Source organism: Siniperca chuatsi, linkage group LG20, assembly GCF_020085105.1.
Source record: "Siniperca chuatsi isolate FFG_IHB_CAS linkage group LG20, ASM2008510v1, whole genome shotgun sequence".
Lineage (NCBI taxonomy): Eukaryota > Metazoa > Chordata > Actinopteri > Centrarchiformes > Sinipercidae > Siniperca > Siniperca chuatsi.
The window spans coordinates 4,610,813-4,637,537 of NC_058061.1; the positions used below are offsets into that span (position 1 = coordinate 4,610,813).

The 26,725-nt window shown below is 40.0% G+C and overlaps 1 protein-coding gene across 1 annotated transcript in view; it reads right to left on the bottom strand.

Annotated features, from left to right (window-relative positions):
* tbkbp1 (TBK1 binding protein 1) overlaps nt 1–26,725 on the bottom strand; it is a 59,575-nt gene that overhangs the window by 22,961 nt on the left and 9,889 nt on the right. Inside the window, exons 2-3 of the mRNA XM_044179049.1 lie at nt 8,601–8,859; nt 2,820–2,945 (exon numbers count right to left, since the gene is read on the bottom strand). Coding sequence (XP_044034984.1) covers nt 2,820–2,945; nt 8,601–8,843 — 369 coding nt within the window. The 5' untranslated portion in view covers nt 8,844–8,859. The remainder of the gene's footprint in view (nt 1–2,819; nt 2,946–8,600; nt 8,860–26,725) is intronic.

The window sequence follows — 26,725 nt, forward strand, 5'->3', positions numbered from 1 at the left end:
TAGAAACTGTTACGTAACCAAGCAAATTTAGGACACTGAAATCCTGACACCTCAGCATGCACATAGCAAAGCCTTCCCCATCCAAAAAAACACGATTTCAACAATCATCTTCAAGACTACTTTAAAAAATGTATTTCTTGATGTCTTGCTGATCTATTCTCCTCATGCTGTGGCATAATAAGGGGGTGAATGTCACTGGATGCCATAATCACTTGTACACATACAGATCTGAGGGCAGTGACACCAAATTGAGTGAACTGAAGAGATTTTTAAAGCAGGCGAGGATACAGAAGGGAGATTTTTGTTGAAGAATACGGTCACTTTAGACAACGCAGAGAATGAGAGTGGGAGCAGCGGCAAGGGAGTGAGATAAACAGAGAGCCGGCGAGGACAAAGAGGTATATCACTGCTGTGTGCCGGAGCAGTGAGGCCTATTCAGTGTGTCTATGGTAACATATGCTTGTAGAAAACTGGCACCAAGGTGAGGACGCCTTGACAACAAGCATTGTGACTGAGGAGAGCAGCATTACTCCAGAGCTAGATTTCTATAAGGAGATGCACACAGAAACAAGATTTTTAAAAATAACTACATTCTAAAGATGTTCTCATTATCGCCTTTTAAATTTTCACCTCAGTCTGGATACTGTATGTGGGAACGGTTTGTTGTTTTAAATGGCCTATTAGGTTCAAAGCTGTCTGGTGTTGATAGTTTGGAGAGTATTTTTAGTTTAATTAGTCTTTTACAAACAGCGGGATAAAACACTTGATATGATTGCAGTGTGGAACATGGGTTTTCCACATCTTCTGTAAGGCAATGAATTCAAGATGTGCCAGTTTGAATGTTGCTTCAGTTTAAATACTTCAGAGAGGAGGGGAAAGATGTGGAGGGTCGCTTAAACTGGACAATTTAAAGGATAATTCTAGGATCTTATTTTCGGCGTTTTGGCCATCATCTCTATCAGTTATTATAACACTGTACGCATCAATAAAATTGCTAAGCTCTCAGAACACGGCCACATTAGTCAGGTTTCCAACCAAATGTAGTGCAAATATTTACCGAATTTCCAGAAAATTGGCAAAAGAAAATGTGTATTAATGCGCATTTCCATCCACTACTGTTGCATGTGTCCATACACCACGCACTGAGGGAGGACTCAGTGTTGTCATTATGGCCGGATTAACCTGCTTGTGGGCCCCTGGGCAAAAATGCGCTGCTGGTTCCCCTATTAACCCCTGATTTTTTCCCCTCGCTGCGCAATGTGTACAGTTTTTTATGCTGGAATAGCACTTGATTTACTACCAGATTTCCTTGTGTAGTAATTTGATTAAACACATTAATTTAGCAATACAACAAAATATAAACACCAAACTCAAATAATGAAGGTCTTGAAAATATATTTTCACAGGGACACTCTGCAAAACATGGCCTCCAGAGCAAGTAATAAAGCAGGACCCACATTAAGGCCCTTACGTCAGTTGATATTGTGCTTTAGTGGTATATATTCCCAAAATGAAATGTACACACAACATGCTCAGTTGGTAGACTTGGCTGACAGTATGCGAGGAGAAGCTGTACAGTTGCAAAATCTCCATTTTATCGGAAAAACATGACAAAATGTTTTGCCTTGTACTTTTTGACCTTTAAATTCCTCTAATGCCTTCTTTGACAGGAAATATGTCACCTTTCCCTACTTCTCTTTGATAACTGCAAGTCACTGCTTTACCAAAAGGAAGGGGATAAGGTTTGTGTGTGTGTATGTGGGGCGTGTCCCAACAGAGCATGCTCTGTGAGCCATGGCACATTTCATCACTCTGAATGCCCAGTGTCAGAGCTTTGTGACCTTATGTGTCCCACGCTAATCGTTTCTGCTGCTCCCATAAACCATTTCCTTCCTCTTTCTCGCTCTCTAGCTCTTTTTACCGCTGCCGCTACCAGTTTTACCACTGCCTCCCTGTGTCAGCCATTTCTCATTGCTATTTTCCTACGCTCTCGTTCACACAGTCATAGAAACAGCAGAGTTACAAGCAAAGGGAATGCGTAGCCTAAGCACAGCGCTGCCATCCTCCTCTCTCTCTCCAGCCCATTTTTGGAAGGGCGTTACACTCAAGTATATAGTAGAAAAGTAGCAAAACTGATTCTTAGTCCTGCTTCTTGTGAAATACTGCCTGCGCGTAGCATGCACACATCTTGTTTTATATTTTAAATCACACTGTATATGTATTAAATAATACCGCTTCATTTCAAAATGTGTTATCCTAACATACACTGCAGGGTGTGTTGGAAAATGACACGTCTACTTTACTTTTTTTCTTTCTCAAGACGTACACATTCAGCAAAATCTTGGCCAGGTTTGGTCCCAATTATACCGCGTCTCAGAAATAGAACACCAGCGTGAAAATCCCATGTCACAGTGCTCCTTGGACAGTTTCTTAAAAACACCCAATCTCAGTAATTTTGCATGGACAGCAGCTTTAGTGCTTAATTAGTTCTGGACATCTTTCAGCATATGTCCACCAGGGTTGGCCTCAATTCACTTTTAATTCAATTAATTCACACGCAGGGAGGGATTTCTGCAGAATTCGAGCACGGAGAAAAACCTTTGGTGTGATAAGGTTTTTATTCTATCCAGTGTATTTAAAAAATTAAAATGAATATATAGTAAAGTGGATTTTCCTCTTATTTTGCACATATCCCATCTTGCGTCTGCCTTTTCTCATATCTTCGCTTCCTTTCCCACCTCTTGCCTCCCTTCCATGTCCCCCACCCTCCCTCTTTCTTCTACTCTGTCTCCCCCTCTTGTCCTCATCTCTCCCCTTACCTCATGGGTCAGGACGTTGACTCTCTGCTGCAGGTTGCCATTTTCTGAGTGCAGCAGCGCCGTCTCCTTGCTCTCAAAGGAGCAGTAGGAGTTAGTGTTCTCCCCAAACTCGTTGATCATAGGGAACTGCAGAAGAAAGCAGTAAACAACATTATAGAAACATAGAATTAGACATGTAATAATAAGGATATTGTTAGACTTAGTGTAGAGAACAAGTAAATGAACCCTTTTGCTTATTTATATTTTTTGTTTGTTTGTGTGCTTATACTTCTTTTTGCTGCTGTATTCTGCAATTTGATTTCACACAGGGATCATTAAAGATTCATCTTGCATCAACTGCAATGTCTGCTTGGCCCAGATATCACTCAGAGGACCAGGGTGTTTTAACTAATGTCATGTTTTTTTTCTCATGAACTAGATTTTATTTTTCAGTTCTCCTAATCTGTGAATTTACATAGCAAGTCGCTAATCATACTTTCTAATTTCATCTGGTGATGCTCTGTGACTCAGCTGCTGTTTGTCCATCCATCTATTAGTTACTTTGTTTGTCCATCTGTTCATATTTCTTGACAGAACTCTGGAGAGTGATAAATACTTTTTCAAAATTACTCATTGGCCCAAGAGTGGGTGCTACAATGTTTTAGTGTTTTATGCCAATCATGATATCTCAGACACTGTGTATCAGATTGTCTCTGCCACATCTCATCGCTCCACTGTGACATTTTCAAAATGACACTGATTAGCCGACATGGGGTGCTATTTTTTAATCAACTGAACATCCTGCAAAATATTGGAACTGCAGCAGATTGGATTGTTATAAAAAACGTGGAGAATATTGTCTGCAATTTACAATATGTTGGATGCAGTGATTACATTTAGATAAATTTAGTGTAGTGAGCAGCCTCCTTTGTTTAAAAAAATGAATGAAAATGAAAAGACCAAAATCAACAATGTGTTAGTCTCTTGATACTTTCTGACTTACCTACCCTGTCTGTGGCACTCAGCCCCATGCCCATTGGTTTCTACTGAAGACGTAAATCTTTAAAAACAGCTCACAAATATAAACATTCATTTTTTATAAAGGCTCATTAATTTTCTAAAACAACTGGGCACTGTAGTTTTAGCAAACGTTACTCAGGAGTAAATTGGGCATTTGTTGGGGACTACTTTCAGATGTGTATTAATAAAGCTTAGCATAAGTTAAATCTGAAAGACTGACTATGCTTACATACTCATTATTATTATTATTATTATTATTATTATTATTATTATTATTTATTATTTACTCTCCTTCTCTCTGTCTGTGGCTGTTACCGCTTCCAACTCAATCAGCTGACGGAGGGCATTCACTCTTTTAGTGAAATCAATCTGATTTTGACACGACCTCTGTGAGCCAATCGTCTCATTGCCGTCAAAGTTTATAAAAACTGTTCCTTTCTCTGCTGCTGTCAGCTGTCATTTCAGTGTCAGATCGATGCAACGCTCCTCCACCCCATTCACCTCCGGTTTTCATCACAACCAGTCTTCCTTTTTGGTCCTTCCAGTGAGCCCATCAGAAGTCTCGCTCCACATCTCATCCATCCAGATCTGCAGCCATTGTTCTGCACCCTTTCACCACTACCACCAGTGTCTACACTCCATCGGGGGGATGTTCTTGAACAGCTCCCGGCATCACTACCCCCTTAAAATATGATGTCACAATGGGGTCTAATCGCCAAACGCTCTTCATTTTCTTCAAACTTACTCTTGTGCACTATGTCAATAACTCGTTTTATTATTCTTTAAGCATCCTGCATTAACGTCTCTTCTGAACACCTGGAGTGCCAGTGAGTGATTCCAGCAGCAGGACGGTGTATGTGGCATTGAGTCAAAATAAACTACAGTGTGTGTGTGTGTGTGTTCATGGTAATGAAGGAACATGTCACCCAGTGCAACAGTGTGGCTCACTGATGTGTTTTTAATAGGTTTTGGACATCAATGGAGCTCTCTGGCACAGAGGAAGATGATATATCAGACTTTGGCTACACAGACAATACTTGAGTGTAGAATCAGTTATTGTTGGTTTTGGTCTTTTTATGGGGTTTGTTGACAATAATAAAAATATAGAATATTAACAGCCTTTTCCTCTAAGAAAAAAAGAGGTAACGTATTCACATCTTATTGCCTCACTACAACTCATCATTCATGAGGGAAAACATATTTACTGTTGTATATCATAACACAGAAACAGAGATGAAATTGTGATGAAACAGCATTACATGAAAACATTTAAACTATGCAGAAATAATCGCATTATATGCAGCTACAATTATGCAGATATGACTGATGATGTAATCAGAATTCTTTAGAATATGCGTTTATGGGCTGTACTGGATTTACTGCTGTTTTATGTTTGAAATAGACAACTTGTCTAGAGCTAAACTGTTTGGTAGCAGAATCCTGTGATAGAAACACACAAGACAAGTTATATAACTGCGTGTGGTTTAACCTAAATGAACACATTTACATTTAGAGTGCCTACCGTAAGCAAGGAGGGCTTTTCATTTTCTGTGTGAAGTCATTGCCACTGATGCAATGTCTATTTGAGGAGCAAACAACCTTTTTCCATTTAGCAGAACACCTCTCTCTGCTCAGTTTAACAGTGAATGTTCGCAACATGGGCAAACCCCCCCCCCCAGGGGGCCCAAGAATTCTGACACTGCAGAGCATCGCAAGCTCTAAACTGGAGAACACTTCAACCAATGTTCAAAGCAGCAGGAAGCATACATCTGCATCATTACAGCAGCTGTACTCAGGCATCTTGTATTTAGAGAAAGCCTGCAGCAACACTCACCACTCCTCAAAAAAGAAAAAGAAAAAAGCTTAAATAACAGAACATTATCCAGATTTTTGCAATTGGGCAAAAGGTCTTTCCACTTGGGGATTTGGACATTTCAGGAGTCAATATTGTGATATTGAGTATTGTTTCGATTGATTATCCAAATCTAAAAAAAGGCACATGCCGTATTTAAAGAATCACAGGTGTGACAACTCCCACTCCAAACAGCCAACATCTGCACCCGCACTCCTAAAATCAACACCTGTCTCTCTGGGAATGGGTCCTGAACAAACTGCCACTTGTGAGTAAGTCAACAGCGATGTTGCAGCCTGCAGCCTTCAGTAACAGCTCTCACTAAAAGGATGCGGGATTTCTTCACTGACACTTATGTCAGGAGAGGAAAGACAAAGTCTAACCCTTTCCATCAATTTTTATCTCTCTCATTCTTTACTGGAAAAAAAATAAAAATAAAAATACCTTTCTAAATCCAACAAATATATCAAAATATATTAAAAACATCAACACTAATCATTCGCATTTGATGCACGTTTCCCAGAATCGAAGCTTTCTGGAGCTACAGTTTGCACAGATGTTCAACTCCAGCATCACAGAAGATTCAGAGTTTCCGTTTCCCCACCAACAGTATCCCTCATAGACCATAATGCAGCAACAGCTTGCATCTTTTTGGAATTGTCTTCCTCAGCATTTCAAGTACAGCAGCCTCTTTGATAACGTTTTGTCATTTGAAGCATTTCGTTCTCTCTATTCTCAGAGAAAAAACAAGTGCCTGTCTATTGATACTACTCTCTCCAGCACTGTAAACAGCACAGCTTGTTGAAAGTCCTCTTGCACCTGAAGTAAATCTAGGCAGCCCAAGCAGAGCAGAAAGTGGGTACATTACAGCTTCATCACCATGTAATTCAATTGTAAAGGAAAAAACCACAGATTAATGATGATAATAATAAGATTTTTTTTCTTTAATACTCCTTTGTTCTTAATTTCAGCAATTTATCTCCCCCTTGCTCTTTACATTATTATCTCCTTTCACTGCCTCATTTCTCATCCCATTTCTGTCTTGCACTGCATCCTTCCACACATTTAACTCCCTCTTTCCACTTATTTTTTCCACTTTTCCTCACTTTCTGTCCGCCCACGCTATTCCTTTCCGCTCATTCGCCCTACCTTCCCCTTGTGTAACTGTTCGTTGGCCCAGCTACTGCTAGGAGGTGGATTTCTGCTTCACCTGCTCTCTCATCCAACCGAAAAGCAGTCTGATTTCCACCACCAAGCAAATATTTACGATGTCACTGACTTTAAGGCAAGTAGCTCCGCTGATATTCTTTTATATTAGACCAGAGTAATATTTTGAACAGTGGAAAATACTCGCACAGCTCATTTTCTTTGGGATGAGGGTAGACATTCTAAGAGAGACATACAGTAAAAAAAAAACCAACAACATCCAAAACTCTTTCAGTTTCCAATATCTGAACTCTCATGACCTACTGGATGAGCCTTTATGAACACTGTGTGCAGCCCTTTGACATGACCATGTAGTCCCCGAACCAATATCGTCAGTGTCAGTAAGTTTAAACCAATAACCTAGATAAAATCAATAAAGAAACAAATCTGCATTTTGAAGAATAATTAAAAAACGTTTGGTCCACAGTCCATGATGAGTCATGCATTGGTTGGGACTTATCTTCACAGTAATGTAATTACGTTGAGATGATTTATCACTTTCAGTTCATGGTGTGTCACTACATGCCTGCCACTTCCAATGTTGTAAAAGTGTGGGGGGAATCACTTTGTTTGTACTGACTAGAGCTGCAACTACTGATCAATTCATTGATTAGTCTGCAACGGCTTGGGGCACCTGACGATGTGGCAGCCCGCATCTCTCCCCAACAGCTGCATGTGTATGGGCCCTGTGTGTGCATGTGTGTATTTTGGGCCCAAAAGTTTGGCGTGTAAAACAAAAATAATAATAATAATAATAATGGAGTGAAAAAATGTAATTTCCCCCAAAGAGATTGATAAAGTAATTCTTCTTTTTCTTCTATTTTTAAAACCGATTAATTGTTTTAGTAATTTTTAAAGCAAGAAAGCCAAACATTTCCTGGTTCCAACTTTCTCAAATGTGACGATTTGCTGTTTTTCTCATTTAATTTATAACGGTAATATGAATAAAACAAGCTATTTTAATACATCACCTCGGGCTGTGGGAAATTATAACATGCACTTTTCACAATTTCCTGACATTTTTCTGACAAAATGTATTGATTTATTAAGAAAATAATCTGTAGATTAACTGATAACTGTTGCAGTCCTAACACTGACCCCTTGACTCCGGCTGTCTTAAGCAAGCTCAACAAAAATATACAGGCAACCACTTCTTCAACAAAGGAAAAATAACATGCCCATACTGCAGCATCTCTTCACATGCCATGTTTGTTGACTAGTCTGTCAGCTCTGCCTATATAATTTGCATACTAAGATCCAATTACAATGCGGGCAAAATCCAGACAACAGGAACTCTTATTGACAACAGTTTGCTCCGTTGCTTCCAGGTCTCCTTACGGTTGTTACAAATGGGGTTCAGTGTTATTTTTACTTAAACATGAGTTAAAACTTCAGTAGCCTTCTGTCTAGATATAGTAGAATAATTTCCCACTTTGGAGTGATGTTTATTCCCCTGCTGGTCGAGGATCAAAGCCCACCAAAGCTTTCTTTGCTTTTATCTCTGTGTATAATCTCACTGCCTCAATAAAAATGGAAAATGCTAAGGGTGAGTGGACAGCACACTCCCCTTATGAAAGACTTCCAATAAATCAAAAAAAAAACAAACAAACTAGCCTATCCTTGTTAGTATCACACAGAAGGTCTCCAGTTCAAAACAACAATAATAACTTGTTTTCCAAAATCTCGTAGTATTGACTTTGTGATCCGGCATAAAAACCCTTTACCTTGATCTCATAGATCTTGAGCTTCCTCTTGATACTGCTGTTCTCTCGCTCCAGGCAGCCCAGCCTCGTCTTGATGTCCTGATAGGCGGAGATAAGGGCAAAGTGGGAGGCTGAGTAGACATCGTCCGGGGGCAGGGTGGAGGAGTGCCACGCCACACTGCCACATCCGTCCTCTTTAAGGCCCCCTGCGTCGCCGCCTCCTCCCAGCAGCCCCAACTCCCCTCCACCGAACAGAGACTGCATCACTCAGAGCCTCAACCTGAGGACAGACACAGACAGTTGTTTGCTTATTAATTATTGAACCACCAGATTGTTTCCATTCAATTAAATGTACCTACCAAAAAGAAAAACACCCTTTCATAATTCTGGCAGGGGTCGACTATCAGGACTACTGCAGCAGTGCTAAAAACATCAAGCAGGCAGCTACTCGCAACAAACAAAAAAGAACAAAGCATTATTCAACTGAGAGCAGTCGGATTGCTGGCACACACAATGTCAAATATTCAAAAGCAAAGTGGGTACAGAGAGACGCATGGGAAATTTAAAGACGACTCAGTGCCTCACTATGTCTTATCACTTCAGATGTAGGTACAATTATCCACTTATCACACTGGGTATGTTTATGTGCACACTAGTATTGATCATGTTTGGGAGAAACCTGATTATTCATCTTCCTGTTTCATGATTCTAAAGTTCAGTTTTCAGACTGAAGACGAAGCGACCTTTAGAGGCAGTGTGATTGCATATCAAGTTGGGGCAAAGATGAGATGCAGTGGACGTGAATAGATGCAAATTCGCCCTGGGTGGCACAAAGTTAAGTGAAGACACGATGTGAAAATGTTTCAACCTGAGCAAAGAATTCACCCTTAACCCAAGGCCTTATGACTCCAATTCATGAATGCGCACAAAATCCAACAAAAGGAGAGGAAAATAACAGAAAGAACTAGAGTCCTTGGTAAGTTTTGAGATCAGTCAAGAGGCTGAGCTGTCACACACACACAGTACAGCACACAGTGGGTGCATATGTTGCTAGCTAGCTTTAGCTAATGTCTATACAGTTGATACATTGTTGCCAATAAACACAAACTGCACAACAGTCTAGTCTTTTAATATTTTTAAACCATGGCTCCATACAAATTTGTTTGTCATGGAATTTAGATTTCAGTGTTTACTCAGATTTTGTGTCTCTTGAGGGCTGAGATGTATCATCATTTCACATTGACCATCGCTATTTCTTACTGTTGTGTGCCTAGTAAACTCATAGTGCTGAGCAGATCGTGTACAATGGATTTTTAGAGCCTTTTCGCTGAAAAGTAAAAGTTGTAGGCCGGACAGCTAAACAATCAACCGAAACTCACTATAAAGCTCCGTAAAGCCGAGAGGAGCTGCAGATTCAGCTGATAACTCTCTGTAGGTTCATCACTACGAGCAACCCCTTTCACATAGTTTTCATATTTTCATTTGATACTTCGTTATTATAAAAATATTAATTATAGCCGCTTTAAAGTAAATGTCCCATTTTTTGTATGTTGTGAAGAGTAAGTAAAATGTACAGTGAAAATGAACAAATCTTTCGGCATCCTTGGCCCTTCCTTCAGGCACCCGAGGTGCTGCACCACCTACTTTGGGAACCACTGGTCTAGTGGTCAAATTTACATGAATAATGTGAGGTAAACATTTGCGTTGAGTCTGAAAAACACAACACAAAGATTATCCAGTTTTCTGATCATCTGTGGCAGTGCAGGCCTGTTTTTGACTCCTTCACGTCCAGCAAATCTGTCATTTCTGTACGGCGTGGGTTACCTCAACAGTTTGGTTTCTAGCTTCCTGGACGCACTGCTGTATTTACCCCTTTGCTGGCTTTAGCTTCTCCATCTAATGATCAGTGATGGAAGACAATACAGTTTATCCTCTGCGTCAGCCATATACTTTAGTTTCAGCACGTAGAACATCATTACATCAGCTGATATCATATTTTTTGTGTTACTGACTTTAAGAGGCAGTGATCAGAAATCTGGATAAGTTTTTTACACAGTCAAGTTTCTCAAAACCAGGATAAGAGCTTATCCAGGTTTCTGAAACCAAGATATGATGTTTACATATGCAAATACATGACCAGGATACTCCAAAACCCCGATCATAGCCAAGATATTTGTGTGTATGTAAACATATACATTTTCTCTAGCTGATATACCCCTTAATCTTAAGAAGTTCAATGCCATCATCATCTTTTAGCATCTCTCTTTTGTAATAACTACATATAATTTTTGGCCCTACAGGTGCGTGCATGTACGGTAGCTGATATGTTAATCAGACTATGATTTACTTGAGTCTGGATCATGCTCTTGTTCCATTTCACAGTACTTAAAAAAACATGAGCTTTGACAGCTTACGCTCCTTGAGTGGCAAGATGAATGAGCTGGGTAGTTAGCTGACCATACTACAGCACAGCCAACCGGCCTTGTCCTGCCTCCCCTGCCCCAAAGACTCCGGGCAATGCTGTCCAAAGTGATAAATGGCACCTGTGATCTCACCGCCCTCTTTTTATGCAGCCACAGAGGGGACATGTGCACAAAAGTCACACTAGTCGTAGCTAGGCAAACCAAGAACAGTTTGATTTACGGGTTGCTGAGGGAGTTACACAACAGCTAGTTGATTTGATGTATACTGGAATGGATGCCTTCCTGACTCCCAGCATTGCCTTGTGAGTCAGCGATTGCCTACTGAGCTATTTTCATCTGTTCCCTTCCTCCACGGTGCTATTTCCCTTGTGTTTCAAGAGAGAGGGGGATAAAGCCTCAGCCAATCTATGACTCTTTTCCTAGCTGGTCTAACAGGATGATCCAAAAGCACTCCCACATGCACAGGCGCGCACACAAACACACGTCTGTGCGTACGCTGCCAGAAAAAATGCACAGAGGAACATTCGCACAGAGTGAGAATGCATGTGTGGACAAAACTGCCTGTTTGATCAAACAGACGACACATGCACAGACGGACTGTGCCAGTCACCTGCCAGCTGCCCGAAGACTGGTGTTTACACTGGGAAGATATTAAAGTCCTGTGATGTGTACTGTGCTGACATCATGCTGTCGAGTCTGGTGCAGTTTTCTCTGGCAAACACGCTGACACTCTAATATCATATCTGTACTCACTGTGTATCGTACATGAGCAAACGAGATTTTAAACGAGATTATGCTATAAAAACAACAAAACGAGGCACTATTGAAAATAGATCAAAGTATGGACATATATGATGAGGTGAGACTGTCCTCATTACAAAAATGACAGTCAAAACACTTAAAGCAGCTATAATTGATATTTTTTACAATAACAATGGGACATTGTTAAAGGGGTTGATCGTAGTGATGAACCTACAGAGAATTATCACCTGAATCTGCAGCTCCCTTTGCCTTTACAGAGCTTTATAGGGAGTTTCAGCTCATTGTTTAGCTGTCCGGCCCACAACTTTACTGTTTTGGTTCACTCTCACCGCTCTCATAGCATCGTTTTCAGCTGCAGCAGGCAGCTGTTTTCAGCAAAAAAGCACCAAAAACACATTCTGCACTACCTGCTCAGCACCAAACAGCAGACAGACACAGTTAGAGACTAGCTGGCGAACATAGTGGAGCATTTAGCAGCTAAAGAGCCAGATGTTTCCTCAGGAGCCGGTGGAGACCAAAAACAGAGCTACAAGAGAGAGAATACTGGACTTATATTCATCAGGTGGCCAGAAACACGGCTCCAAATGAATGCTAATGTTACTCTGTCACTGCTGGATGTGTAAGCAACTGTTTGCTGACAAGTTCACTATATCAACTTAAAAGGTGATAAAATGAGAGTGTTATGTTTCTATCTGGATGCAAACTGTATCAGAGAATGTATATTAAAGGGCTAAGCTTTCAATTTGTTGTATGTAATGACGACATTTCCATAAAAATCCTATGGAAGCGGCACACACCATCCGCCTACATTCAGGCTCGAGGACATAATTATACATTGACCAAAAATAAGATAAAATTGCCAAGTGGATATTATGATTCAGTAGTGTATAAATTACCTATTCACAGGCTATATTTCTACATGGAGAAAGATATGCACTGGGAATATACTGTATATTCAGACTAATTTCCATAGAAAATATCTACAGCCCTACTATCGACCAGTTCACATGCTCCAGTAAAGACAGTGCGGCCACTGATAGGTGGCCAAATGTGGCCTCAGACTGGATAAAATAAAGGGAGACAGGAACATCCATTTTGTCTGTGCACATAAATGAGGCATTAATCACACACACACAGCTTCTAAGCTTCCCTTCCCCTATTCCTCTCTTGCTCTCTGCTCCTCTACCAAAAATATCCCTCATCCAGCTTCAGCCAGTCCCCCCTCCTTCCCAGTTCCACACTATCCACTTCATCCTCCTGGATCTCTGGGCTCATTTGCTGGAGCTCTCGGGGCCCCACTGGACTATAGAAGTGAAAGCATATGCCTCACTCCCAACCAGCTTCCTGCTTCATTATAGCAATAACCACAAGAGTCATATATTACCTGGGGCCCACATGGCATAGGTTGTTCCACTGAGACTACCTCTCCTATTCTCTTCCTCTGTCTCTTCTCCCTTGTTCCCCTTTCCTTACTTTCTCTCCAGGGATTAAAGCACCACTCCCCTCCCTCTATGTCACGGTAATGAAAGGGCCAAGTACTGCTGCCGTCATCAGTGGACCTGGAAAGTCTAGAGCCATGAACTGAGTGGGTGACTCTGAGAAGCTAACGTGTTCATTGCTACATGTGGTGGCAATTTTTCATATGTCTCATGTTTGAATTGGCTCCCCGAGTCATTTTTTTGTAAAAGTCACAACAACAATATGACGAGGTCAGACCTGCTGACATTTTCTTCCAACGTGGCTCAAGTCTGAATCGAATGCTGTCACATTAATGTTAAGGCTACAGCAATAAAGCCACACAGATTCTGGTGCATCTTGCCTCGTGATCAGTTTAGTAGATGATGGCTTTCACAATAACCCCACTCATGAAAGATATGGCATTTGTTGCGTGAAATAGTACCTCTGCTCTTTTTCCCTGAAGGTTAATGTTTTATTTCAGAGACATTTTACCTGAGATGGTGGCCCATCTCAGGTAGTCTTCGATGGTGGTTATAGGTTTATTAAAAATGCTTTTTTCAGTGGGTTTTTTTTCCCTAAAAGAGGGAAAACCCATCCGTCTTGTTGGACCATCAGTCTCTCTAATTTTTTCAGCTTTCATTAATACCAACTGCTTACAGTATGAATATGCTGTAGAAGAATGCTTTTCATTCAGCTTTAGACCATATAGAATGAGTCACAACCTAACGTTTTGCCATTTTTAGCCATGCTAGTGGCACTTTGGTCCAGACTGAAATATCTTAACAATTATTTGAATGGATTGTCATGAAATTTTGTAAAGACATTCATGGTCCCAAGAGGATGAATCCTGCTGACTTTGGTGATCCTCTGACTTTTCCTCTAGCGGTACCATGAGGTTAACATTTATGGTTTAAAGTAAAATGTCTCTTCAACTATTGTATGGATTTCAAATAAATTTGATACACACATGCATGTCCCTCTCAGGATGAATTGTAATCAATTTGGCGATCCCTTAACTTTTCATCTAGTGCCATCAAGGTCAAAATCAGGTCAAAATTTCAATTTGTCCAATACTTTGGTTTATGACTTAATACTTAAACTAATGGCATTCCCATCAGCCTCAGCTATGTGTGCTAAATAGCAAATGTTAGCATGCTAACACGCTAAACTAAGATGGTGAACATGGTAAACATTATACCTGCTTAGCATCAGCATGTTAGCATTGTCATTGTGAGCATGTTAGCATGCTGGCGTTAGCATTTAGCTCAAGTGGAGTCTCACACAGCGGCTAGCAGGGATATAGACTCTTACGTCTTGTAAACTAAGCTTGGTAACTGCTTGTATAAAATAAGCAGCAGAATTCTACATTTTATTTTATAAATGATGATATTAATGATAAATTAAGCCATGGAGATAACCATTCAACTGCAAAACAAGTTTTAAAATCCCTCAGTGATGCAACTTGTGAGAGATCTGAGAAGACTTCCTTCTTATTATTATTTTCCAGCACAGCGCTACAGTTCCCTCTCATACACCATGTACTGAATATTGCGTGAACATTTCAGCTCTATCCGTAATGATTCTGCCATGTTTAAATGGAGCCATTATATAACATTTCAATAAAGCAGACCTATGATTGAATACCAAAAGGCATTACTTTACTAGATGGATGAAGCTAGCAATTTTACAGACACCATGTCTTAAAATGACTTTAATCTACTTGAGTACACCAGGATTTGATTCATAGCTGTGGTTCCTTGCACTTATTTATTCATCTGCTTGTGTTTTCTTTTGTCCCCCTTTTAATAGAAAATAAGGAGTTTGTATCACAAAGGCGCAATGTTGGTGTCCCTACTTGTGGCGCTGTCAATTTCTTGAAAATACCCGCTAAAAAGTCCAAGCATATTACTCATATTACACTGATATTGCACATACTGTACATATTTTCTGTGTATACGTGTGTTATGTATGTGTATTTAGTTATTATTATATTAGTGCTACTTTTATATACTTTGTTCTATTTTATTGTTTTATTCTATTCTAATTAAATTTTTTGAATATGGAGGGGGCTACAGCTGCATTTCATTGTGGAATCCTGTATTGTATGACAATAAAGCTGAACCTTGAACCTTGAAATAGTTTACACGTGCTTCAATAAAACTCAGTCCATGTTCTTCATTCAACAGTTAACTGAAAAACTTTCTCCTTCAAAAATACAAAATGAAACATGTAACAACACGTTACAACACTAGCAAAGAAGGCGTGCTCTCCAGGCTTCATAGCTTCATCTAAATCGACTACAAGCAAAGATAACTTGTTCTACATATTCACCAATCAGAAGCAGGAGGCAGTTGTTACTGGTCCTTATTAAGTATTCTACAAAGAAACTACAGACCTGATTGTCCTTAGCAAATTAAATAACACAAAATATAAATTATTTACAAATATTTCTCTATTGTATAAATGGCTCTAACACCCACTATGAAAAATCTTTCACCAAACTGACTACAGAATATTAATTATTAGAACAGTATGTTCAGTTTTCCACACTTTTAGCACCATGACAGAACTGCGAGGTTGTGAAATATTATTATACTGTATATTTAACTTCAAAAGAGAAATTGTAATATTGCAAACACTTGACGTGTCCTCGAGTTAACATGACATACAACAGCTGGAGTATTCCAAAGTCTCAGCAGGGTATTCAACGATGACTTAAAAAGAACAAGCCTCATCCATTTACAAACATTCATAACCCAATCAAATCCCAGAGCTGGTGCTTTCTGAAAATTCTGCAAATCATATTTGTGGGATCCTTTGAGCATTGAAGCAACAGATGATTGTTCTCTCAATGGGAGATCTGCTTGTGTCTGCCAGTTAGCTCATTGTGGATTGCAGTTGACAATAATGGTGCAAATCTCTTCTTACAGATGTTAATATTGATACATTATGTTCTGGTTGCTGCTTTGTGGCATGAACCTTTCTTTGGCAACACTAAAGAAAACAAAAGCCCAGTATATAATCATAAGCTATTATTTCTTCTCCATAAAGCCTGTATACAAGGTTCTGTCTGTGTATGTCTGTGTCTGTGTTTTTTACCAGGGTATAAATATATGAGAGCTGTCGAAATCATGCCAGTTGGGTTTTCCGGTGATAAAAGAAGCAGGATCAAAGAGGAAACTGGGGGAGTGAGGGTCTGCAGTGTGTGATTTTAATGTTGTATCTTGCATGAGGGACATGCAACCACTCTGCCCATTATCCGTCCCCCAGCTGTTAATGTATTTCAGTGCCCCTTTCTCTCTGAACATCACCCTCTCTGTATCCCAGTCATACCATTCATCTCACCCTTTCTCTGTCCCCTCCTTGCTTTTTATTTTCTCCCTCCTCTCTGTCTGGCAGTGTTAAACAGTCCAGCCCCTCTCAGTGCCGCCCTGTGATCCCCACAGGCTGGACGTTTGGCACCTCTGACTCAGACAGTATGTCTGTGAATGGAGAGTCCAGGGCAGAGAGGTGGTGTGCCTTTCTGCCCTGCGCTCATCCACCAAATGCTCCCATAATGCCTAGCGTCGCTCCGCTGCACCTGTTTCCTCTGCGAAAGTCTCCTTTCACAGTGAACAAGGCCAGAGCTGGACGGTACAACACACACTGAGAACCTATTAACATGCCGGCAGGTGGGGTGTGTCTTTGTGTGTGTGCGTGTGTGTGTGTTTGTGAATGAGTGCGTATGTGTGTGGGTATTGATGCGGACATGTGAGCACATGCACATCAATCTGGCTGAGTATGGAAATGAGTCAGTGCAAAGAGAGTGTGTGTTTTATGTGTGTGAGGACAAGGACGTGGCTGCAGCAGTGCAAACAGGAAAAATGCTCTGTGTGTGTGTGTGTGTGTGTGTGTGTGTGTGTGTGTGTGTGTGTGTGTGTGTGTGAGTGTGTGTGAGGGAGACAGGTAGTAGGTATTGATGCACAAATCTAATGTACTGAATCGGTATCGACGCTGTTCTCTGACCTAATTAAATGGATCAGCCAGACATGTCTGATCCAAGTGTTCTAAACTATATTACAAATATAATTCAAATTTGCCGGTTAGAGTTAAAAAGTTATGTCTATTTACAGCCTCATGTTACCATACAGAACAATCATCCCCATCAGATCCACACAGCGAGGTACAGTAGGCAGATTTTAAACTGACAAAGAAAAAAGACATTTCCCACTTCCCACTCTTATTCTATCTCATACTCATGTAGCTACCCTTCTATACATAAATGGATGTATCACAGGTATACTCTATATCTACCGTTTTCATATAGGTACATACATCTCATATATATATATATATATATATATATATAGCTAGACAAGAAACATACAGTATTTACATACCAGAAAGTATACTGTACAAACACGGTTGTAATGTGGTTGTTGCAGTGCTGTAAAAGTAGTATGCTGGTTATGAAAGGCTTCCTACAGTGGTTTATAGCGGAGGTGGGCCACCTGGCTTAAAACCAAAAACCAACCTCCGCTAACATCCTAAAAATTAATTCACTTTTATAAAATATAAGATTAACCCTCAGGTAAAAAGAGCTGAGGTGATATTTTTTCCACACAAAAGCCATTATGTTCATCATGGCCACTGTTAAGCCGTCATCTACTAACTAAACTATTAATGAGATGAGATTCGTCTAGATCTGGATAGAAAGCAGAAACGCTGCCATACAGTGTGCTGGCCTGGCAGTATAACCAGCTCGACTGTCCATCATTGGTGATGGACAGTCGCGTCTCCTTAGGATTGCGTTGTGGGCAAACACCTCTGATAGCTGTCAGATGTGGGTCAACTGGTAATAACAGCATTTGTTTCAACCTACTTTATGTACCAGAAGGGAGGTAGGTGCCTTATGGGACAAAACATTGGATGCATTAATTTAGCACCGGTATTCAGAGTCACAGAAAAGAAAAATTAGCTAAAAAGAGAGTATTTTTTGATAGTATTACAGGGTCTTTTTCTCTCTTACCTCAGAGGTCACCAAAACTAAGCAGGTCTACGTGATGTTTTTTTGTGTGTTGAAAATGGGCAGTGTGAACCTAAAATAAAACATACAGCAAAATAATAGAAAATGATTTGTGAGCACACCCACTGAGCTATATCCTTTTTGGTAACTAGCCTAATAACTTTAACTCCAGCCTGATGTGATAAAATCTAACCATCTGGTACTCCAGACTGGTTCAAACAAATGGCAAGAGAAATTAGCAAATACTATTTGAGTCAGGTACCTTGAGAAATTGTCATGCTCACCTGCCTGCATGTGTCAAGTATATAGAGTAACCACCTCCAGTGCCATTTTGTTTATTATTCACTACTGCCACTTTCTAATCAATGTAGGTGTAGTTATTGTAAGTGTTGGAGAAAATAGGCCTGTTTCCTGCTCAAACAAGCTGCGAGAGGAGGCAAAGATGTGCAGCTGTGTGAGGGACAATATGTGGGCTCTTTTAGTCGGTTGAGATTAGTTTAGATTTCTGCTCCAAAATCCTCTGGTCATGAATAGTCTTCGCAGAACCTGGAGGTATTGGGGTTACATTTTGACAATTATTACACATGAATTAGTGTTTGGTATTAGGATTTAGTCATTTGTACCAGGGCCATAGAAGGATTTTCGAAATATTGAGGTCAATTCTATTCAATTCAAAATATTAATTCACACACACAACAATCTAAAAATACAAAATTTGATAATGGAAGAAAAGAGTTCAGATACACAAGGGGTAATGGCAGTAGCCAATTTGTCGCACATCAAAAAGTACAAGTGCATTTATCAATCTATACACAAGGGAAACTGACCATCTCTTGTACCATGACTGATCACAAGTCTAAAGGCTTCTCTGATGTGAAAACATGGGTCAAAGTTCCCCAATGCAACCCCCTCTTTAATTATTTAGATTTTTCATATATTTAGTTGTTCAATTACATTTTCTATAAATTTGAATTCCCCAGATGAAGACCTGTTTCAGAGTCTTTTGCGGGGCTGGGTATCGAACCTTAATACATTCTAAGAACTGACCAAAATGTATCTGTAGCACTGAGTACTGATGTGTCCAGTATCAAAAGTAGGCTTGCTTAGATATATTTCCTGATTTAACTTCTCTTACTTTAGCTTATATTTTATTTAGGCAAAGCTTTTTGTATTGCGCAGTTTGATAAAGTATATTCTGTTTAATGAAAAACAGGGTCACAACATGTTTATATTCCGAAAAATAAAGCCTTGTATAGGTTACAATATGAATACCCATCCCTAGTCCTTTAATAATTTATTATGTTGGCCTAGACACAGTCAGATTCAAAGGTGCCCTGCGAAGTTTTCTTGTAAACAAAGTCTATGTTTACATTCAGTGTAAGTCTAACAATTGTGTTGAATGAATTTCCTTTATCATAAAACATTTGTAAAGCTGATGTTTTTAAACATCACCTCAGTGGTATGGTATAAACCTCTGATTTGCATCCTTAAATGAATCTTTCTTGCACATGATTCGTGCCCCTGAATCCTGCATGTGACATGACATGCATACTGCTGGTTTAGACAACTGGCACCTTTTTAATTACAATTCAACTGCTGACTCCGTTTCCTTTTCCCATACCTTTTTACCATTTTACCAAATGAATGTTTTTTATGGCACCAATAGGAGCTGAAATGTAAATTGGGGCCCTGGCAAAAGAAAATTAACTAACTAAATTAAAAGAAACTTAATTAAATCGTATTTCATGAAATTACACTAAGTAATGTTTACAGAATAATGTAATAAACTAAAAAAATACATCTAATAAATACACAACAATCGTGTTTTTTTCTCTGTGAACCAAAGCTGATGACTGTTTCTTTACTTAAAGGCTGATAAAGCTCTGCGTCATAAAGCTGTTGTTGCTGTGTGGTGTTCAGCCTTGGTTACCTAGAAGACACTATGTACTCTTGAAACACATGTGTACTGTACACACACACACACACAGCTCAGCACCAGCCCCACACCACGTACCACTACTGTCCATATCCACAATACACACACCCACACACACACACACACACACACACACACACAACACAAAGCACGTATACAGCCTGTCAGTACAGGAGAAAAACACCACCACTAACAAATGTCGCGCTGTGCCATGCCATACCGCGCCATGATTCATCACTCAGGGAATCAGCCGCGTAGGCAGGCGGGCAGAGTGCTGCGTGTGTGTGTGTGTGTGTTTGTGTGTGTGTGTGAGTGCGAGTAAGGCAGCTGCCATTCGGGAGATTGATGGCAGGGGCAGGATGGAGACAATGAGCTGTGTTGCTGTATTTCTTTTCTCCCCTCTCTGTTTTCTGTCTGCTCCATTGCTGTTTTCTCTCTTTTTTCGTACCTCCCCTCATCTTTCTTTCCACCAGAGCTGTAGCAAACCAGCAGTTCCTTCCCCTCTTTTTTCTCCCAAACCACCCCCTCTTCCCTTCCTCTCTTGCTATTTCTCTGTGTCATTCATCCATCTTGGTATTCAGCAGCAAAGTTCATCTCAGCCCCCCTGAGCGGAGGAAAAAAAAAACTCTATCTTGACTTTGAATGAGAACTTTCTCCACAAAGGACATTAATCTCCTCATTATTACTACAACCAGTCCAATACTTGGATTTCTTGCTCTGAAATCTGAGTCAATGTCGAGCTAAGCTGCAGCCCAGAGGCAAAGACCGGAGAGAAAAAGACGGAGAGGACAAGATAAGAATGACTTTTTTTTCTGTGGTTGCAATTGAAGCCCACCCTCCTTTTACCAAATTGCTTAGCCTCCCTAATTAACCTCAGCCACATGCAGTCACGATCACATGTGGTGTACATGCAATACGCACATACAGGGTGAGTGAGTTGGATGACTCACAAGCACTAGTGTGTTTCCCAGTGAAACAAAGCCTGTAATTTGGTCTCAGCTGTTACATTAAGAAAGAGTGTAATGCTTTCTATTGATGCACAGTTGGCATGTCAGCAGGCTGGAGTGAAAGATGGCAGGACAGATGAGATTCACAATGTGGTGAAAAGAGAAAGTGTAAGAGCTGTGAATGCAGTTAGCCTTACAAGAGGTCAAGCTCTTGATTAGCTGCACTAATCAATATTTTTATAATAACAAGTGTAAGGTGTAGCTCATAATTATAAACCCACAGAGAATTATCATCCTTCTCTGCAGCTCTACTGAACTTTTTAGTGTCTTTCAGCTCATTGTTTGGGTTTTCTTATCAACCTAATTTCCAGCTGCAGCTCCAGCTGTTTTCAGGAAAAAAAGCTCTGATAAACCCACTGTAGCTACCTGTCCAGCACCAAGCGGCAGACAGACAAAGTTAGCGACTAGCTGCTGAACATAGCATGGAGCATTTAGAGATCAGATGAGAAGTTGGCAGCAACCAAAACAGAGATAAAAAAGAGTGAATATTGGACTTATATTTATCAGGTGGCCATAAACACAACTCCAAATGAATGCTCATGTTGCTCCGTAACTGCTGGATGTGTTCATAAGTAACTGTTTAATAACACATTCACCATAACAACTTTATATGGTGATAATATAACAGATGACACTGTGGCCACAATTACCGGGAATGAACACATTAAGAGTACATGCTAAAACATAGGCTAATATAACAGTAGCACAAGTAGAGAAGAGTTATTAAGTTAGTGTCAATACGTTTGCTAACATTAGCCACCATAAGCTACTTGTCATACCAGACCAAGTGAGGCTGTAGCAGCAAAGTGAGTGTATTGTGTTTATAGTTGCGTATGAACTCAACTTTTTATTTGTAAGAGGATGAATGTGTTTTTTATTCTTTATAAAGTGACATAGTCTCGCTTTAAATAATTTGTCAAGCCAATATGCCAAACATTCGCTGGTTCTAGCTTCTCAAATGTGAAGATATCTGTTTTATATCGTTGAAAATGTAATAACTTTGGGTTTTGGATTGTCGGTCCAACAAAACAAGGAATTTGACGATGTCCCACTTCGGCTCTGGGAACTTGCGATTGTCATTTGACATTTCATTGATTACACAATAAATTGATTGATCTGAAAAATAAGCAACACATCGATAATTTAAATACTGCAGCCCTCATTTAGAGCTGAAGCTTTCTGGTATCATATGTAGCCTACTGTGCAATGAGCTTCACTGAAGAATGCAAAGGGTGGTGATCCTCTGTGGGATGTGTTGAATCTTATGGTTTATTCGTTAAAGTTTTGTAATTATTATACATAGCGCAGTGTGATTCTGGTTTTGGGGTTTCGTTTAGTGATGTTGCAGTTGTCGACTGAGTTTTCATAACCTGCTGCGAGGGACGATCAGTTGGTGAGGAAGGCGCTGTAATGCAAAACAATGCTATGCTATGACTTCACAGTCTTGACATGGAAAACAGTATCAGACAGATTCCATCACACGCACACACACACACACACACACCTCTGTGAGCTTCCGCCTCATGGTAGATTCATACATTAATGCCAGCCAGAGACCTGACAGCAGGAGCAGCTCGATTCATTCCATCGCCAGTGGCCCTGACTCGTACATGGCTCTCACTCGTGTCTTGTTCCCCCTGCATCTAAAGGCTTGTGTGCTTCACAGAACATCACATCCTCCTCCAATGTGTCTGTTCTGCTGTCATGCACTGACTAAAATACTGATAGTCAGACACACACACACACACACACACACACACACCTTGTGGCACTATCTTAAACCTCAAACAGCCCTTTAAACTTGTGGGATCCAGCATTTTGGTCCCACAAAGCTGTTGGGACACCACAAGTATAGTGTGCTTCTGGTTTTTGGACCCCATGAATATAGTAAAACAAGCCCACACACACACACACATTCAACACAAATGACTTTCTTTCTTTTTTTTTTACTATTTATGTCATTTTTATCAATTAATTAATTGAAAGTCTTCTAACTTTCTCATTTATTTGCTGGTTTAATGGGCTTTCTGTGAAGGACAAATGGTATTGTGAGTCTGCTCCAAGATAATTGGAGCAAAGAGACTTGTACTTGGACTTGGACAAACAGGTGGCCCAGAAAAAAAAGGAATTATCAGCCAATCTGACCACGTTCTGTCCAGTGAATTTACTGTAATGGCCTCAGGCCGGCGTTATAATGAACCCCTTAGGAGAGCAAACTGCTACTCTAAGTCCTTCATTCCTTCTGCTATCAGGCTACTAAATGCCTAGTAGTTACATTGTTACATTCTTTTAAAGTCCGTTATTTATATAAACTATAACAAAATGCTTTATTCTGTTGTATTTTATTTTCTGCTGCTTGTTGTCTCCTTGTATTGACCTAAGTATTTTGATCTGTTGCCTCTGACATATAACTGTGAGTTTTTGAGTTGTGTGTATGAACTAGGTAAGCTGCAAATGAATTGCCCTTCATGGGATCAATAAAGTTGTCTGAATATGAATATGAATGACAAAAAAATTATGAAAAATTATGGTACACCAAAGATGCATGAAATTAAAAGTAATGCATATAGAGCTGAAGCTATAGCTTTTAGCTGTTACATAATTAATGTGTTTGATAGAGTATTTATTTATTTTTAGATTTCAATTTCATTCCCATTCAAAGCAAACTAATTGTTCTCAACTGGAAATGTCTTGAGACACCAGATGCATGGAAAATGCACAAAACAAAAGCATACGTAACACACATACCCACACAGATGCATAATAAAATGCAACCCATAACATGGTTTTATGCAGGCAAGGGCTTATCCAAATCTTTATTCCATATCTAAATTATATAACAAATAGAAATCCAATCATCCACTAAAAATTTCTAACTATTGCATACTGTAGAAACTGAGGTTAACACTGGACTCTGGGCTATTATTTCAAGAAATAAAGATCTATGAGAACCTGCTTAAGAGAGAAAATATAACCAAGTATGTTTAATTGGCTCCCGGTGCTGATATGACAATCTGTGGCTGCTGATTAATTAATAGTGCATGCTGCTGCTGCTTGTTGGATGAGTCCAGAGACAAGATGATGTGTGAGGGAAAAGAGAGCACTGGCTTGGATCAGAAAGAATATATGATAAATATGAGCAGTGCATTGTGGGAGCAAAACATGTGTGCTTATGATGTGTGCACGTGTGTGACATCATCTATACACAATGGATATACCTCTGCGCATCCATGTGTCATTAACAAAACAATACTGAGTGAGCATGTCCTCTGAATGTGTGTGTGTGTGTGTGTGCTCCAGCACGTGTGCCTCTTTGTCAAGGCGTTAGTACATTACTTTAATGAAAGTCTCTGTCCTTGGCAAAGGACACAACCGTTTAGCCACTGAAGGCCGCTCTCCTTTTCCCCAGTCCTCACACCGCCTCACACACACACACAAACACACACACATTAAACCCTCCAACTCTCCCCCCTCTTCTGCCCTGTGATGCTCATCTTCTCACAGAGACTGGAGTGTTAAGGAAGGAACATGTGTGTGTATATGTATGTAGGCGAGTATGTGTGTGTGTTGGGGCAATCAAAAGACAAGTGAGGGGGTGAAGGAAGGAGTAAGGGGCATAGGAAATGTACTCAAGCAACTGTACTGAAGTCTGAGGAGAAGGGGGGAGGAGTCGGATCCTGGGAAAGAGACTGGAGTAAATCTGAATGTCACATTGGCACAGTGGTGAGTATATGCACCAGCAGTCACCACATACTTTCTGTTTGCTATGAACATTCATATGCAACTGCCATCAGAGTGAGAGAGAAAGGGAGAAAGAATCAGTAACCAAGTGACTTGGGGGGGCTGGGGACATGCAACACTTGTGGAGGATAAAACAAACAACTACAGTAGATTACAGCGCAGCTGACAGGACGAACAAAGATAGAAGAGGGAGAGAAGGGAAGAATGAGGGAATGAAAGAGAAGGGGAGAGGCTATGCTTTCGGTTTAGAGGAACATGTAGAAGGGCTGCGTTAGACAGCCAGTTGTTACACACAGACACAGGCACAGCAACAGACTTGTTAGGGCATTGAACCCATATGTTCCACTTCACGTGTCTCTGCACACTTCACACATATAGACCTGCATTGGAGAGCATGCTCATCATTAACTGAAGAAACACCCCTCATCCACACACACAGAAAAGGCTTCCAGCTTGTTCTTTGTCCGTATATAGTAAGCTGCTGAAAACATGTAACACCTCTCTATCTTTTATCGTCTGGCGTGAAATAAAAGATGCAAAGGGAGGCTTTGAAAAAAGGTCTTTGACTGTTACATCAACCACATAATAAAAGGTGATATGCGAGAGCATGAAACAGTTTTTAACATTGAACTCTGGGATCTGTTTTTGTTTGTCATGCAGGATGACAAGGTGGTGTGTCTTCAGTTCATATTCCCTCATTTCTAACCTTTAATACTGTATCTTATAGTATATACACTAGCGATAGCAGTACAAGTCAGGGATGTGAGATCTGGAAAATATGGAGAGATAACATTGTTTTTGATGAGTGTTATATGAGACATATCGATATCATCGTATTGATTTGCACTAGGAACCATGAATTCATTGTCTCCATCCTTTGTGTGCAGTTCATCTGCTTATTGGCTTTCAGTACCATGGACAGCAGCCCACGCAAGCAACAACACTAGCAAGGCTTTCCTACAGGAAACACAATGTGCCTGTACACATTCTTGGACCCTGAATAGATGTGATACGGTTTCAATGAGACCGAAAAAGTCTATTAGTCTGAACTCATGGACTGAGCTGTTCACCAAGTTTTTCAGGCCTAAATTTGCCTGCCTTTATGTTTTTGGATGATTAGAAGGACGTTTTCATGACATTATCGTGGATACTTGGTCAATCTTGTTTATTTTACCTGGCCTGGCATACCTGTATTTTTAGAAGCAAAACTTTTTCAGAAACACCCAATGCTAATTTGTTTATTCTTTACAGGGACAATGAACATTGATAAACCTCACTGTAAATGTGCCAGTGTTAGCTAGGTGGCTAATTTTCAACTGTTGTCCCTTGGCAAGATGTTAAATTAGCAATTAAAATAACAATGAAGAAGACACGTAGAAATGCTGAGTTATGATCCCCATGTCATGACAACAATAGCTACATCCATTAATATATTAGCATGTCAAGGTTTGTGATTAAGTTTGCTTGAAAAAAAACACAGTATTGCACGTACCATTTCAATACACGACAAACACACATTGGCTAGATTTTTGTGTGATTTCGGTTCAGACAAAACAATGAACATATACCGCATTAGCTCTGTTAACTGGCTAACATTTGAGGCCAAAACAAACATGTATAACAACGTGTATGCAGTAACAACAGAAAATTTCAATATTACATCGTCGGCTACAGTACATACAAACAGGTTATCTAAGTATTTCCTCAGTAGTCAACACTTTTTGTTTCTGTCAGTTCATCTTCGAAAATGTGCTCAGCCTCTGACTGATCCCAGACCTCACCCGTAACTCCAGTTCTACCTGTTATTTTCCTCT